The 16,789-nt window shown below is 38.4% G+C and overlaps 1 protein-coding gene across 1 annotated transcript; it reads left to right on the top strand.

The window, feature by feature from the left end:
- The first annotated feature begins 8,152 nt into the window (after positions 1-8,152).
- LOC135475520 (uncharacterized) lies at positions 8,153-15,214 on the top strand. The gene is made up of 5 exons (XM_064755447.1): positions 8,153-9,188; positions 11,650-11,944; positions 12,809-13,012; positions 13,404-13,679; positions 14,289-15,214. The coding sequence occupies exons 1-5, from the start codon at positions 8,580-8,582 to the stop codon at positions 14,570-14,572; spliced, it is 1,668 nt and encodes a 555-aa protein (XP_064611517.1). The 5' UTR covers positions 8,153-8,579; the 3' UTR covers positions 14,573-15,214.
- The last annotated feature ends 1,575 nt before the right edge of the window (positions 15,215-16,789 follow it).

Here is a 16,789-nt window from a genome sequence, read left to right as displayed (position 1 = left end):
CTTCCACCACTACTCTTTCACAATCAGCACTTCCTGTATAGCATGTACTCTGTATACAAGAACCCTGCAAATAGCAAACTTCCTAATTCCTCTCTTCATGACCATCATGAAAACATAGACTGAAATCTGGTTAGTCTAACTGGGGCTGCGTGATGCAGTGTGTTTTGTCATTAAAATGCATGGCATTCCAATGAGGCAGCATTAGAAGGGGATATTGTCATTACTGTCATGACAAAATACTCCACTCCAACTGTCACGTGGGGTACAGATTTAGTCTCGAATCCTGCAGCAACTTCAAATGCGTCTGCTGGGTAGGTTATCTCCCTTCGTTGGGGTCCGACACTGGTCACACCGCTTCAATAATTCACTTATACATCATCGGTCTTCTGCTCTGAATTGATGGATCTTTGCAGGATAAATTTGTTACATGGTGACTCAGTGATAGAATATGCAAATATATGGTGTCAATAGTCCTCACATCGAGGATTACTGACACCATAAATATTATCTATCCTCCCCACTCCTACCCTCAAATGGCCAAAGCCTTTTTTATCGTCTGGTTTCATGTTAAGAGAAATAATGAGGTAATTAAATATTTTCCTGTGGGCTATGCTTTGTTTCCTCCACCCATAAAAATTATACTTCATTGTGTTGAAAGTGTTAAACATTTAAATACTAGAATTGCCAGGTGTGATTAATTGATAATGTTTATTGTGTTTGGTGCTGACGATGTCACAAATTTACCTAATTTCAAATTTGCTGGCTATGAAACCTGCCTTAGAGTTCAAATTCTTTAAAATGCTTGTGATTCCATTCTATTTAGTCTAAAAGAATAAATGAAGGTATATTAAAACAGTTTCCAGTGTTGTGGCTGCCGATCATAGCCTCCCTCCCAATACGTTAAAAGACACATAATTTACCTTGGTAGTTGTAGTCAACCTTAATAAGGGCTTACAGTCACTTTGCACAAGATGCCCCAGGCCTCATAGCACATGTAAATCATACATGAAAGCTTGATGTGAGACTCGTAAGAATCTGCCTCATAGCAAAGCACAGTTACTCTCCAGATGTGAAGATCTGATGAGGTCGCGTGGGGCGGCAGAGGCACGTGTCAATTATTGGCATTAGGTTACATCTATAAAAATTTTGGCTTTACAGGCTGAATGAATCTTTCTTTCAATGTTGGGGCAGGTTGGGAATAAAAATAAGACTGAATACAAATCACCATGGAAATTCGTGTGAAATATGGACTGTCCCAGCAAGTTTTCATGTTTAAAATGTATCTACGTGATTGGAAAGTCTTGAAAAATGTGAAAATCAAGATCAAAAATTGTTGGATTCACTATTGTTTTTTTTTCTCTTTTTGCATAACTGAATGTCACTTCACTTTTTTTTTTTTTAAATCTTGTGTTTTGGTATGGCAAGTCACACTGTGAGAACGCAACATATAAAATCGTGACTGTAAATAGACCTGGCTTACATTACACTGTAATATAGGCCTCATGCTACGGACCCGAGTTTCAGTAATGATGCAATTGGTTACACAGGGTGTCCCAGAAGTCGTGCACCATCCTGATTTTCATTTTTTTTCCCCTGTGTTCCAGATTTAATACTGACCTTAAATTTTTTTCTCTCTTTCAGAGTTAATTATGACTGATAAATTAACACTACAAGAAAGAGTTGAATTGGTTTTTATGTTTGGAAGAGATGAGGCAACACACCGCTGTGTAGCTCAAGCATTCAACCTCAACCTTGATGGTGCGCGACTTCTGGGACACCCTGTACATGTACCAATATCAGAACAGATTAAATATAAATTACTGTTATAAAATAATAAACTGTTTACATAATTAGAATTTGGAAATTTCATATTACACTAAGATCAAATAGTACAATAAATCTGAAACTTAAAGGTTGAAAAGTTAAACAAAATTTAAAAATATGGCAGGTTGCGTGCGGCAACGCCGTCCTAGAGCGTCTTGAAGAATCGTTGAATCCCCCCAACTTCCCCATTAGAGAAAGCGCTAATTTCAGAAGCCAGGTCGAACTCTTATACCCTAAGGCTCGTTCCAAGGGACGGCCAATTTGGAGTAGCTCTCTACCGTGCGGCAGGGGCAGCGGGAGAGCGAGTGTACGGAATGTGCTAGTAGGGACAGCTACTCTGGACAGATCAGCCGCTTTGCCAGCGATCAATGTTCAGATGTGTCACCGGGACACACGCTCCGACTGTACAAGGCGCACATCGGGCTTATATACTGATACTGCAGAGCCGTGACTGGCTTGGTGGTACTCCTGGTAAATGCACGTGAACTAAGTTTAACTATAGAAGAAGGCGTCTAATTCAAGTAAAAATCCCGTCATAAACCTAAATAAAATACGTTTTATTCATGGAGGAAAGCAGAAATGTTCAGGTATTTAGGCTAATTTAATTAATACGAACGATATTTCGCATTCGAACTTCTCTGCCTAAGTTGGCTGGGCTAGACTCGTACACGTATACGTGAGGAGATAACGTACACACGTCGCATCAATGCGGTGCACGTCATGTCATTTCGTGTGCACCTTGTATACGTAAGGAAAATATGTGTTGCAGAGCTGACTGGTCTCTGTGTATGGGCTGAAGGTACACTACATCATTCGCACCTTCCCCCACAAAAAATTATACATAACAAGGTACGAGTCAAAGGCGGGGGTTTCCAAATTACATGCATGTAAGGCCTCTACATAGTGATGACGTTAGCAGACAAAACGTACAAGTGTTAAAATGCTTGTTTAAATATCTTAGAACGATCATTAATTAAATGATATGATGTTTAATTCCTAACTCGATATTAGCCTGTAATTATAGACACGGTTACTTTCTTTCCAAACCAAATTATTCAAATTTATGTACGGTACCTATATATAGGCCTATAAATTTTGTGTTTGCCCCACAGACCTATATTTAAAGCCTATAAAGAGAAACATTCAAATCTTGAAGCTTGAATCTTAAATCTTTGACTGTACCAGGGTTCACGTCATTAAATTTTTGTAGACTTAGACGTAGCCTATACATTGTTATTTATAGATTAAAACTCTTTGAAGGATTTAACCCTATTACGGGAAATGGATTTATTCTAGTCAGCCTATTTGTAGGCTATATATAGATCTATTGGGATTTGCTTGAAAGGGCAGTCGGGTTGGACAGCTAGTCGACTATGGGCATAGGCTTTTATGTACATCACTATCGGAAGGCACATGCACGTTTATCTAGGCCCCCTAGCTACAGTAGATGTAGGCCTATCATATCCTCCAAGACTGGTGCTTGAGTTGATACAAAGGTCCTGCATTTTCGTAATAGATTTGGTCGGACCTCCATTGTAGCATGTCATAGCCTATACACGCAGGCCTAGATGAGCTATACGCTTTAAATTTTCTTCGAAGAATTATAAAAAATATAAGTTCGACAGTCTGTAGGCCTATATAGCGCGACAGCGCGTTTAATCTCACGTCAACATATATTAACGACTGCTATATAGGCCCCTAAATACAGTTGCACTCAAAAAATTAACCTGTTAATTTTAACAGCGAGTCTGTTGTATGAGTAATGCTGGAATGTATTCTGTTATTATAACATAATACTATGTCATATTCAACATAATATCCTGTTAGACTAGTTGAATCCTTATATAGAATTAATAGAACGTGTATTATATTTAGAAGAATAATCTGATGCAATATCAGAATATATTCTAGCATCACTCAGACCACAGACTTTCTGTTAAAATTAACAGATTAATTTTTTGAGTGCGTTTAGCTTGACGCTGCATAAGGTCGCTAGCGACACTTTCTCTTCATAAGTGTATATAAGGGGATAACTGTTAAGATTACGGTATCTACATACTTCTGATTTATTTGTCACATATACATACAGTCATATAAAGGTATTTACTTATGTATGTATACTTAAGGTTTAACGTCGTACTTAACAATTTTTTAGTCGTATGACAACGAGGAGTCATTAGGTGTGTGTATATGAGCGTGCCTTCTTGTGGCAGGGCGAGTCCATGCCGCCAAGATGCTGCCGCCACTGAAGTATCATGGAAACACCAGACATGACACCCCACCCAGGCACAGTATACTTACACTAGGCCAACCCTTGCTCTAACCTCTCAGTGCTGAGCGCCAAGCGAGGTAGAAGCGAGTACCAAGTCTTTGTTTTCATCCCGGTGTCTCCCGACTTCAAGACCGGCGGACCCTCTCACCATTAGGCCAACAAAGCGGCCCCAAGTAGGCCTATTTACGCTAAAATATATCGTTTGTCACGGTCTAAAGGGGAGAGAGAAACATGTCATTTTAGTGCATGCCTAAGTATAAATGTAAAATGTGGTTATCTGGACTTTGGTTTACAGCTTGATTTATTTATTTATTTTATTTGATTGGTGTTTTTCGCCAAGAATATTTCACTTATAAGACGGCGGCCATCATTATAATGGGAGAAAATGGCGACATTTTAGTTATAAAATGTCGCCTTCCAGTTATTGTGTGACCCATCCGCATGTAACACATGTATGTTAGTCTAAATAGATCAAATCAATGAAAACCAACTTATACATGCATGTTTCTGTGAAGAAGCGCAAAGAGTTGACGGCAAGACGACATTCTAAGTTAAAATGTTGTATTAAAGGTCTTGTTGGCACCATTTCAACTGACGACAGCGACATTTTAACACAATGTGTCGCGTTGGCGCAGTTTTGAAAATATACCAACACGCCACCACGACCGCACAAAATTTTAACCTAAACTGTCGTGTTGTAACCTTTAGATTCTAAATAACCACTTAATTTTGACAGAAAGTCTGTTGTTTTAGTAATGTATACTGTTATATACTATTTATAAAACACTGTCAAAGTCAACACAATATTCTGATGGTCTAATACAGTTTTAATATATAGGCCTACGCAGATCGAGTATAGCTAAGGGCTAATGGCACAGCTAATGTTATATAACTCGGTATCGGGTTGCGATATCGATCTGCAGGCACTAATAGTGTCACTCCACAAAGTGTGTCGATATCGGCAGCTAATGGCGCTGTTAAATGTACTTGGCAGCTTTTGACACTGTTACTCGGCATCGGGTTGTGATATCGAACTGCAGGCACTGATACTGTCACTCCACAAAGTGTGGCGTTATCGGCAGCTAATGGCACTGTTACATGTACTCGGTATTGGGTTGTGATATTGATCTGTAGGCACTGATACTGTCAGTCCACGAAGTGTGTCGTTATTGGCAACTAATGGCACAATAAGATGTACTCTTCATCGGGTTGCGATATAGATCTGCAGGCACTAATGGTGTCACTCCATAAAGTGTGTCGATATCGGCAGCTAATGGCGGTGTTAAATGTACTTGGCATCGGGTTGTGATATCGATCTGCAGGCACTGATACTGTCACTCTACAAAGTGTGTAGTTATCGGCAGTTAATGGCACTGTTACATGTACTCATGCATCGGGTTGTGATATAGATCTGCTGGCACTGATATTGACACTTTGTAAAGTGTGTCTATATCGGTAGCTAATTGCACTATAACATGCTCTCGTCATCGGGCTGTGATGTCGTTCTGCACGTATTATTCTGTCACTTCGCAAAGTGTCTATATCGGCAGCTTTTGACAGCTAATGGCTGTGTTACTCGGCAGCGGGGGACGATATCGATCTACAGATACATATTTAAAATTTTTTTTTTGGTCAATGAGAGAAGAGAATAAAAAAAAAACAGTTCATGACGAAGGAATTATATTCCCCGACTTAGCCAATGACCAATCAAGTGATACTTGAAATAATAGTTTTCACTGGTTACTGTACGTTATTGGAACTTTTCCCGTGATAGTGGAATTAGCTGTCTTTATTCTATTTTTGCCCCTGAACAAAAAAGAATTCATTTACTAAAAAAGTATTCTTGAGTACGGCTTAAACACCAATCATGTGTTTTACGCCGTGCTCAAGAATATAATCAAATAGGTAAATGAATATATAAGCACATATTATTCGTTGCATGCGTTGTGTTTTTGTTTTTTTTCCCTTGTCACATACACATATCGATATCTATATCGATATATGAAGCTATACAACTGATTGCCAGTGACTGGAAGATTTCACCATTCAAAATGCATACATATATGGATCTATGAATGAATTCGCCGAATGCATGGGCCTTGAAACGAACTATTTCAAGCCAAAACTACGAATATGACGTTACTGATACCCTCTGTGATACCCTTGAGTGGAAAACTATTTTTTAAAAAAAATCAAACTGCTTTCCTGAACAGTGTTTAATGTTCTTCCATGTGACATTGACGTCATCTTAGTGTTTTCATTGCCTTTGAATTTATTTTTTTTATTTGACTGGTGTTTTACGCCTTGCTCAAGAGTATTCATTTGTATGACCGCGGCTAGCATTATTGTGGGAGGTAACCGTGAGAACTTTGCCTTAAAGAAACAGATAACTAAATATTTCTGCTTTGTATGATATCCTTGTAGATGTGCACACCACTAACTGATAACGAGACAGTATCATGATAATGTACACCTATATTGTAATGCAAATAATGCAATAATAACATAATATTAATATACACATCCAATGCACATACACATAATCTTTGTATAGCCCCATACCTTCAAGTGTCGCAAACAGTATTAAGATAATATTTGTATACGCATATGAAGCTGATACAGACGGTACAATGATAGTCTTTGTTTGCCTACACCTCCAACTGATACTTGTAAACGTTATCAAGATAACCTTTATATGCCTACACCACCGACCCATTCAAAAACCGTCATGATAACCTTGTATATATGGCTACACCTCAAAATGGTGCGAAAAGTAGCATAATATGCCTACACCTCCAACTGATACAGATTATATCATGATAATCTTTGCATATGTCTACACCTCCAACTGATACAGACTATATCAAGATATTCTTTGTATATGCCTACACCTCCAACTGATACAGACTATATCATGATAGTCTTTGTATATTTTTACATCTCCAAAGGATACAGACTATCACGATAGTCTGTGCATATGCCTACACCTCCCATTGATACAGACTATATCATAATAATCTTTGTATCTGCTTACACCTCCAACGGATACAGACTATATCACGATAGTCTGGATTTTTTATATATACTTCCATCATTAATATTACAAACAGTACTATTATCATCTTTATATAATTCTATACATGCAATGACTCTCAAAACTGTTAAGAACAATATCATGGTAATCTCTATATACATCTCTACACATATCAACGATGCTGTTTTCCCCTATATATATATATATATATATATATATATATATATATATATATATATATATATATATATATATAGACAAGTATGTAAAAGCCCTCGGGGATTATTTCATGCATGCAGGCAAATGACCACGGAGCTGATGGTCAGTAGTTCGGCTCTGATAACAATTCTTCTGGTACCCTAGAAATGTTCTTTTCTTCATGTAGTTTTTTTTCTTCCCTGTATATTATGAGTCACTTCCGCCAAAATGTATAGAAAGACGACTGGATCACTGGAGCGTGGTCTCCCGATGGCTGTCCCCAGGCAAAATCATTCACACAGCATTGGAAAGGAATGCACTTAGTATATACCGTTGGCATAAGCGTCCGGTCGTCCCACGCTAATAATTAACCTTTACCTATAACTATAGGTCATCTACAGATGAAAACGAGCCTCCATGTACACATATGGTAGGGCCTATACACAGCCGGTTAAGTATACATATGGGAAACCGAATTCAAGTCTAGACTCGTGCTCCACGCATGTCTCTGCAAAGGTTGTGGCCTATTTAATAGCATTAAACTTCACCTAAGTTCTCTAAAATATCTTTTCGTGGAAAATAAAATTCTTAACATGTCTTGGGATACATGCACACCAGGCAGACAGTAAACATTAGATCTGCTGAGAGACACATTTATAAGTAGGCTTACTTGTCAGCTGAAAGCGATGTCTGAGGCTCCCATTGCTAAGCCACGCCTACTAGGATTTTTGCCATTGGCTAATTTCAAATGGTCCGATCTGAACCTAAATCCCGTTTAAAAATAATGATTTTGTCAATATCCGTATAAACAGACTCAGGTAAAAAGGAAAGAGTAAGTGAAACAAGCATTGGTTTGAGGAGAGATTACGTATCCAACCCTAACACACCTATGTGTGGCATTAATATTGGAATTATTAGCCTTTGGGGCACAACCGTTAGTAAGACCTATATACTGTATATTTCTCTGTTTGGTTGCGTTTAAACCGGGAAAATCGATATACGATGAAACTGGTGTGGACGATTAAAGAGACATGCACGTACAGTATGCGCATGCAGTGAATGAGTTCTGATGAAAGAGGGAAAACCCCTAAAATATTCCCACCAGAACTATGAGGTCACGGAACATGCCTTCTAAATGGTTGAAAATAATCGCGCCATCTGTGGACAAGATTAAAAAGCATCTCTGTCTCTATGCGTAGACAGATCAACTTGTGATTTCAACTGTGTAAGATTCATGAAACATAAGTCGCAATGTGGTGCGGCGTATTGAGAAGAAATCGCTCGACTGACAATCTTGACGAAGAGAGCAGGCCTAAAGAGAAACAACTGAAAGGAAACAAAAAGCGGAAACGATCTCAAACAATTCGTGAAGAAGAACTGGTGGCACAATCAGAAGTGGCGAAATGTCAACTAGAAGCTGAAAACGAACGACTTCGCAAAGACTGGCAAGTTCAGAACAACATGGTTTACAACGCATTAAGCCGGTTAACTGAGGTGGAGAATGAAAACCAGTCGCTGAGAAGGCTGCAGCGAGAGTTACAAGAAAGTAGCAAAGTGGCAACTAAGTTGTTAGATGAATTACAGATCAAATACGAAGAGAGTCTGCTGCAGGTTGACACGTTGGCGAAGCAAGTTGAGCATTTGACAAATTCCGAGACGAGTCTCCAAATCAAACTGGCGGCTCAGATAAAAGCCACTGAGGATCTGAGAAGAGACAAATCAGATTCCGAGGAAACGGTCAAGATGTTACAGGAAAACGCCATGGCGGCATCTTCCATGAGTAGGGTGATAAACGCCCAGGAGCGCCACCTGGTGGAGAAAACACAACGCATTCTCACCTTAGAGATTGCCCTAAAGACTGTAAGTGAACAAATTAATGTATAACTTATACAACACTATGGATATGTTTTAGCTGAATTAAATTTCCAGAGGCACTTTGTCTTCACAAACCCAACCACGGCCTGCTTATATGCTTTCTTTGTCTTCATCTAATTCAAGCTCTCTCAAAGATCTGTTAATTAGGCTGTTAATGGTAACAATTTAATGTCATTTCATACAGTCTTACTCCATTTATACAGAGGTTTATACAAAACAAAAGTTGAAAATCTCAAGAAATATGTTGGAGGCCTGTTCACAAATTTCAGGAGAACATCCACAATAATATTCTATTTTAAGTTGTTTATTTATTTATTTTCAGTATATATAGCATCTAACAACAAAAATGTTCTTTGAGGGATACCACTGAGAAATCTTATTTTCAAAGAATACCAAGAAAAATATCCAAACACCCCCCCCCACCCTCCCATTAAAAAAAAAACAGCACAAGAACAAGAAACAAAACAACAAGAATATAATTGTAACTAACTTTCAGAAGCAAATTGTATGTATATTTTCCCAAGATCCTGTATGTGCATAAACACAAAAATTGATTCATGCACATTCAAAACGAAAATATCGCATTTATGTTAAAAGTATTCCATATTAAATTCTTAAAGCTAAATATATATACGTGATAATGACAAATCTATTTTCCCACAGGTGCCCGCATTGCTAGAAAATGTGGAAATAGTGAATTCATGAACGACCATTTTCGCTTTCACAGAGAAATAAGCACTGATGTACACCATAAAAATTAAACCAGGAACACACATATTCTTTTAGACACTTGTTCCCATGTAACTGTACATATACTGTACATAAGTACAACGTTATGTTAGGCAGAATCAAGGTAATTAATTTAAATATAATTACGACATTATAAAATTAAATAAAAGTACAGGGAGGGTCGTTTGAGAAATATTTGGGACAGTGTTATAAAAGTTCTCTAACCAAGCAGAGATTGTATTTGAAAAAATTAGGTCAACCGTTTTTCGTTCTCCCTTATATTTCCTGTTCTGCGTACATTTCTGCAATTATGTGTATCTTTGCACCTCTTTGTTTCTTTGTGTAAAACACTGAAACATGTGTTACACTACATGTGCCTAAAATGTGAAAAATATATATCTCATTTTCGTTTATTCACCATAAATCTTAAAGGGACACACTTGGAACAGAATAGGTGTGAATAAATCTCATAAGAGCCTGTTCTATTCCATGGAAAGTACACATTATATGTTATATTATATAGATGAAAGTATATACAATATGTGCAAGGCAAAAAAAAAAAAAAAACAAAAAACAAAAAAAAAAAAAACCACACACTGCGTGTACTTATATTTAAAGGTAACATCCGCCTTGTAAACCAGGGTACAAAACAATTTTCTGGTCCTGTCAGGATATAACAGTTCCGCTAGTTTTGCACTGGCCATGTAAGGGAATAGGACAAGCACAGCATGGTCAACCTGACGCCAGTGTAAGCTTCATGATCGTTGAAAAGCTCGTGGTATCTCCCATGACTTCCAGTGAGGCATAAAATCTTGAATACGACTTACACGCATGACGCTTCAGCGTGGAAGCACTGAAAGCTTGTCAGTAACAAGATCTGTTTCAGACATTACCCAAATGGAGACGGAAGCGGTTTTAATTTGCAAACTAGCAAATAAATAATACAAGAAAGGACAGTTCAAAATTATAGTGAGTATTGTCAAATAGACTGCTGACTCACATTTTTAGACTTATGTGAAATGGGTTCGTGCATTTAAAAATTAAAATTCTAAAGTGGGCTTCATGGACGAGACTCCTAGTGGGAACTAAAGGCACTCTGACGTCACTTCAACTTTATTTCGTTATATTCATCTAAAAGTGATTGTTGTTTTGGTTTACGTATAATCTTTTAATGTTGTGTTATATTATGGTGTATTGCAACATTAGAAGCTGCGATTAAAGTGGGAAGTTGTGATGAGAGTACAAGGTCATATTTTCAGGAATAACTCGTTTTATACAAGTTTGTGATGAGGGCACACGGACATATTTACAGAAAAATAACTTGTTTTATGCCGACTTGTGATGAGAGTACAAGGGCGTATTTACAGAAATAGCTTGTATTAGACAGACTTGTGAAGATAGCACAATAGCATATTTCCAGAAATAACATTTTTGTGAAGAGACTCAGTATCTGTGCAATTTTAACATAAACACAACACTTGATTTAGTTCTCCCTGAAAACGATACTGACAATTTATCATCAATAACACTATGTTCCATAAGTGAAATATCATAGGTAATTCTATCAAAATAGCTCAACATTAAGTGAGCATTGTCATATGAATCGCTCATAGTTTTCAACTGTGCACCTGATGAAATTTATTTTCTTTAGAATTTTTGCTCTTTATAAAAGAACAGCAGAATGGGCAAATTGATAAACGATGAAAACCTTTTACAGCTGACTGGTGAGGTGAGCAGTCAACTTACCTCCATCAAGCTTATTCCAGAGATGATTTCGTCAAACAGCCGAGCGTTGAAGAGTCAAGTGAGCAAGATGTCGGACAAAATGTGTGACAGTTTGGAAAAATCAAACAAAGAGACCCTAAAGAAGCTAGAAGCCTTGAAGAACGCCTGGGAGAATTTTCGAGATTTAGAAACAGGCCTGGAGATTTTTGAAGGCAAAAACGACCTGGGAAACAGGGGTATTCCCAAATGGCTGGCGGAGTACAGTAGTCGGTTAAGCTGCACATTGGGTAAGTCAGTGGCAAATATCCACCTTCGGGATTTGTGTCAGTGTGTACTTGACATTTGAATGTACTAAATTTCAAGTATACATGTCATAATATACTAGTGCTCCCTGTATGTAAGTAAACGCACGTCATAAAAGAGCACGACTTTACTTCTTCAAAGAACACGGCGCGATGTAACCTACCCTGGACAAACACAAGAGCATTTATAATAGAAGTTTAACGACTGAAGCCTTGACAACAGGCCTTACCTGACAGCACGGAACTGTGCTATCCATCGTCTCCTAGCGATATAGCCATTCTGTGTTCATAAACTGCGGTACTGACCCCGTCTAAACATCTCCACTAACTGTGCACCTGTTGGGTGAGTTTTATATGGTGGGTCTCTACAATACACCTCCGTCCGCGCTCGTGTGCGCTATTGTATGGAAGCGGAGGTGATAAAAGGTCTACCTGAAGGCATGCACTCCAATCCAAGAGAAATACAAAACTATCCAAGGGAGCTAACACCAAATCTAAGGGAACAATTCTTCCCCCATTTACAAGAACTAATATTATATATTTAAGGAACTGTTGTTTATTTATAGAAAAGTTACTGAAGTTTAATCTAGTGGGTCTGTTGGGTAAATAGTTAAAGTTTAATGTTTAATAATGAGGATGAACAGTTAATTAAAAGAATGTATACTTGACAGATGACCAAAAATTCTGAAGTACTGTTTCTTGGCTATGTGTTTTTAAACCCACAAGATGAAGTATTGACAACACATTCGCCAAAGATCTATTGCATGCATACGGTTTTGCGGTTCGTCACCATGAACATTAAACTGGGAGAATATCTTTTTCAGAGAATGTACTGTTGTTGTTGATCAGGACCAAATTGGTTGGATGCCGGTCGAGCTCTGGGTTTGGATGGGGACCAGTTGGAGAGGCTGTGTGTGGACTGGGGTCAGTATGGTCTAAAGGAACTATCCCTTCGGATGATTGAATGTTGGTGTGCTCACATCCCGGATTCTGAACTCACTGCAGAACGCCTGCAGTCCGCCATGACACAGCTGGAAATCAACCCTCTCTTAGGTAAGCTATTAGATTTCATGTGACCGTTTTCACAAGACTAGCAGGAATTACGCTGAAGTTGCTACCGTGAAAAAACAAGGTTATTAAGTGTTACCCAGGCCCAGTGATCGCACAGCTCTCTCAGACGTAGAATTATTGCTGAACTTCTTATAGGACAAAGGCTAATTTTCAAGTCTTTTCATGAATTCTAATATAACTGTTAGTATTAAAAGTAGAACTCGTCTGTAAGGAAAGTAACACTGTTAGGACAGTATAAATTATTTTGAAGTTAAGACCATTATAAGTGTGACTAAAGTCAAAGACAGCGTGATGATCAAAGAAGCCATCGACTGTCAAACTAGGTTATACGACCCCTCTGTAGCATATGCATAATTTTTGCGCTTGTATGCAGTTGAACCTATGAGCGAACACCACCACCGAGTCTTGACCCTACATTATCAGCTCCTGGTTGAAGACATGATGGATGTGACCCACATCGAGGGTTATCTTCGTCAGGGTGGAATCCTCTCAGCTTCCGCCTTAGACTATGTGCTCTACCCCAGGCCACGTTACGGTCGAATCCAAAGGTTGCTGAAGGTGCTTCAGTTCTGCGGTAGCCGGGCCCTGCCAGTGTTCAGAGACGCTCTGATGAAATCTGGACAACACCATCTGGCCATGGCACTGACTGGTAAGCACCATCCTTGGACGGTGTGACACGCACGTGCATTAATTCGCTATTGTCTCTGCCTATAGTCTACACTGCTTTTTCTCGCAACAGATTTTTTAAACATTGAACTCTGAGTTAATATTCTCGTGAGGTCATACTGCTCAAATAGAAGAATTTTAGAAGATAAAAGCAATTCATTTATGAAGACTTTGTTACACCAAAACATAAAAACCTTTCACTAATTCGGGAAAATTCGTTCATAAATGTATTATCAAGAATCGAAGGTTTACTCTAATTTCGTCTATCAAATAAAACTGAGCGTCATGGTATCAGCGAAAGTCCTTTATTTGCACGACGTCAAAGAACAATCAAACAGATGTATATTTATTTGTTTGGCCGATGTTTTACGCCTTACTCAAAAATATTTCACTTATACGACGGTGACCGGCATTATGGTGGGAGGAAACCGGCCGGCGACCGGAGGAAACCCACGGCCATCCGCAGGTTGCTGCAGACTCTCCCACCTACGGCCGGAGACGAAGCCAGCTTGAGCTGGACTTGAACTCACAGCGCAAATACATATATAAATAATTGACTAATATAACTGATCACTGTTTTATACGTTTCCAGGTGAGGATGGTTTGGAGGATGGTGGTGAGGCTAACACAAGGGACAAAACTCTGAATGCTCTCATCGACTACAAGGAAGCCAAACAAGCTAAAACCAAAATGAGACAAGACAATATGGCAGAGATACAAACGTTCATCCTGCGAGTGGCGGCGGAGACCAAGAAAGAGGTCCTTTTGGTTAGGGAACACATGGAAACCGGCCTGTTCTGGAACAACGTATCGCAACGAAAGGATAAAGTATCCAGACTGCCTCCAGTCAGAGAAAGGTGTTCAAATACCATGTAACTACGTGTACCAGTATGGTGGAAGCACGCCGATCTATGAATCAAGACGTTAAAATGATATAGAGGAAAACTTTTTTAACCTTTGTACCAGCTTTGGGTCAGCTCGAGGTGTTGCTAGGATTGTGCTGCTTTAGATATTGCTAAGCTTGTGCTGTTTTAGGTATTACTAGGATTGCTAGGATTGTGCTGTTTTGATAATCTTGTGCTGTTTTAGATATTGCTAAGTTTGTGCTGTTTTAGTGCCTTTGTAGGCGAAATTTTGATCACGCTTTTGGTGGTAGGAAGCTTTTAAACACTCGAACACAGAGGGGTAAATTTCTTGTCGTTTGTAGGCCATGAATTTATCAGAAAAGTTGCAACTCATGCTAGCTTCCTCTCCGGTTCTCCGTTTGACCTATCTAAAACTAAGTCATTAATATTTAATTAGTCACAAGATATTCGTATTGAAGCAGTGCTTATTCTGAAGTCGTTTGTGGCCTTTTTTGGTGCCATGTTTTTGTATGAAAGTGATTCCTTAAGATGGTTTGATAAACCGAAGTATAAAAGTGCAATGCTGGTCGCTTCTTGGAGGTGACATTAATTTACCACATAGTGCATAACGGTTTAACCATTTAAGCTATCACACACATGTGCATGTATATAGTCGAAGTTTATGGCATGTGATAAATACATCACAATTTACTGTTATACATCTGTAATTGTCTTGTTTGTTATATTTAATATATCCAGTTTTGATTATACAAAATAAAGGATAGTGAGATTTTAATAAAGTACTTTCCGTTCATGCGAAATTCATTTATTTTACATAATTACTGTTGAGCGTTTCGCCAAAGAATATTTCACGTATGTTAATTTACTTCATTTTTTGTATAACGTCGTAGGCCTATTCAATTATTTTTCACTTATACTCTATCTGGGTAGCTTTATATGGGTGGAGAAAACCTACACTAGCTTTATATAAGAGGAAGAAACCTACACTAGCTTTATATGGGAGGAGGAAACCTGAGAGCTGGGAGCGAACCTTTGGTAAATTATATAGAGCATATTTCCCCGTGTGACATGTCATATTAGTGGAATTTCCATGAGAGAACCGTTGATCGCCTGTTGCAATCAATTTATTTATTTCTTTATTTGACCGGTGTTTTACGTCGTACTCAAGAATATTCCACTTATACGACGGCAGCCAGAATTACGGTGGGGGTGGGGTGGGGGGGGAACCCACAACCATTCACAGGTTGCTGACAGACCCTTAGCCTAATTACACCAGAATTTGACTATAATCATTTGCATTATATTGTGCGAATAAAATCTGAAATAATGACCGGAGCTCACGTGACGGGGAAACAAGCTACAATGTCTCAATAAAAGACAGACCGATTCTATGTTAGCGTACTGTTCTATGTTAGAATTCTGCTCACAAGGCCACAGGTACAAGACATATGCATGAACAATAATGTATTGATACAAGAACTATGTTACCCATTACTTTTTCAATCTTTTAAATTTTTCATTAGCCATCGTCAGTAAAAGAATTAATCATATATGCTTAATTTAATCCAGTGAATAGGCTAATTGTATGATCATCACACATAAATCCCAAATCGGCATTGTCAGTTGATAGGACAAGTAATATACATTGACGTACCAACCCAAAATGGCGGAATCTGCTTAATTCTAAACGCTATTCAAATATCTGAATGTATCTACCCATTTTTCCCGATTATGAGAGTTCTAATGAGTTCAGAAAGGTGTTTTGAGGTTTGCTTGGAACATGGGATAATATTTTAATGGAAAATTATAAGTTTCAGCACAAACAATAATATTTTGTGATATTTAATTTTAGGTCATTCAGAGCAGTCATACATATATGACAGAAATACGTGTGCACACAGGGACTCGAAGTTATCTCCCTTTATAAGTCAGTCACACACTAATATACATGTATATGGACAGGCCCGAAATACCGTTGGCAAGAAAGCACGACACGACAATAAAAAAAACCTTTGTTTCTGGATTGTTATCGCACCTGCTCGCCCTAGACACACATCCTTCTTAATCCCAGTTTATTAAACAGTTCGAATTCCGCGTGAATATCACTTTTGATATATCAAGGAAATGTCCAAAATCTATCAACACCATCGTTTACCCCGGCGCTCCGCTATTTATACCCTATTTGGCTCGCCGTCTGGAGCTGACGGAAATTCACGAACTGGCGTGC

This window comes from Liolophura sinensis, chromosome 9 (genome assembly GCF_032854445.1).
Source record: "Liolophura sinensis isolate JHLJ2023 chromosome 9, CUHK_Ljap_v2, whole genome shotgun sequence".
Lineage (NCBI taxonomy): Eukaryota > Metazoa > Mollusca > Polyplacophora > Chitonida > Chitonidae > Liolophura > Liolophura sinensis.
Note: the sequence above shows the minus strand (reverse complement) of the source record. Positions and strands in the feature narration are given on the sequence as shown.

Excerpts from the sequence above, each read along its gene's own strand:
- LOC135475520 (XM_064755447.1), top strand. The coding sequence starts at position 8,580 with ATGTGGTGCGGCGTATTGAGAAGAAATCGCTCGACTGACAATCTTGAC. Across the intron at positions 11,945-12,808 it reads TCGGTTAAGCTGCACATTGG|GACCAAATTGGTTGGATGCC; the intron begins GTAAGTCAGTGG and ends GTTGTTGATCAG. Across the intron at positions 13,013-13,403 it reads GGAAATCAACCCTCTCTTAG|TTGAACCTATGAGCGAACAC; the intron begins GTAAGCTATTAG and ends GCTTGTATGCAG.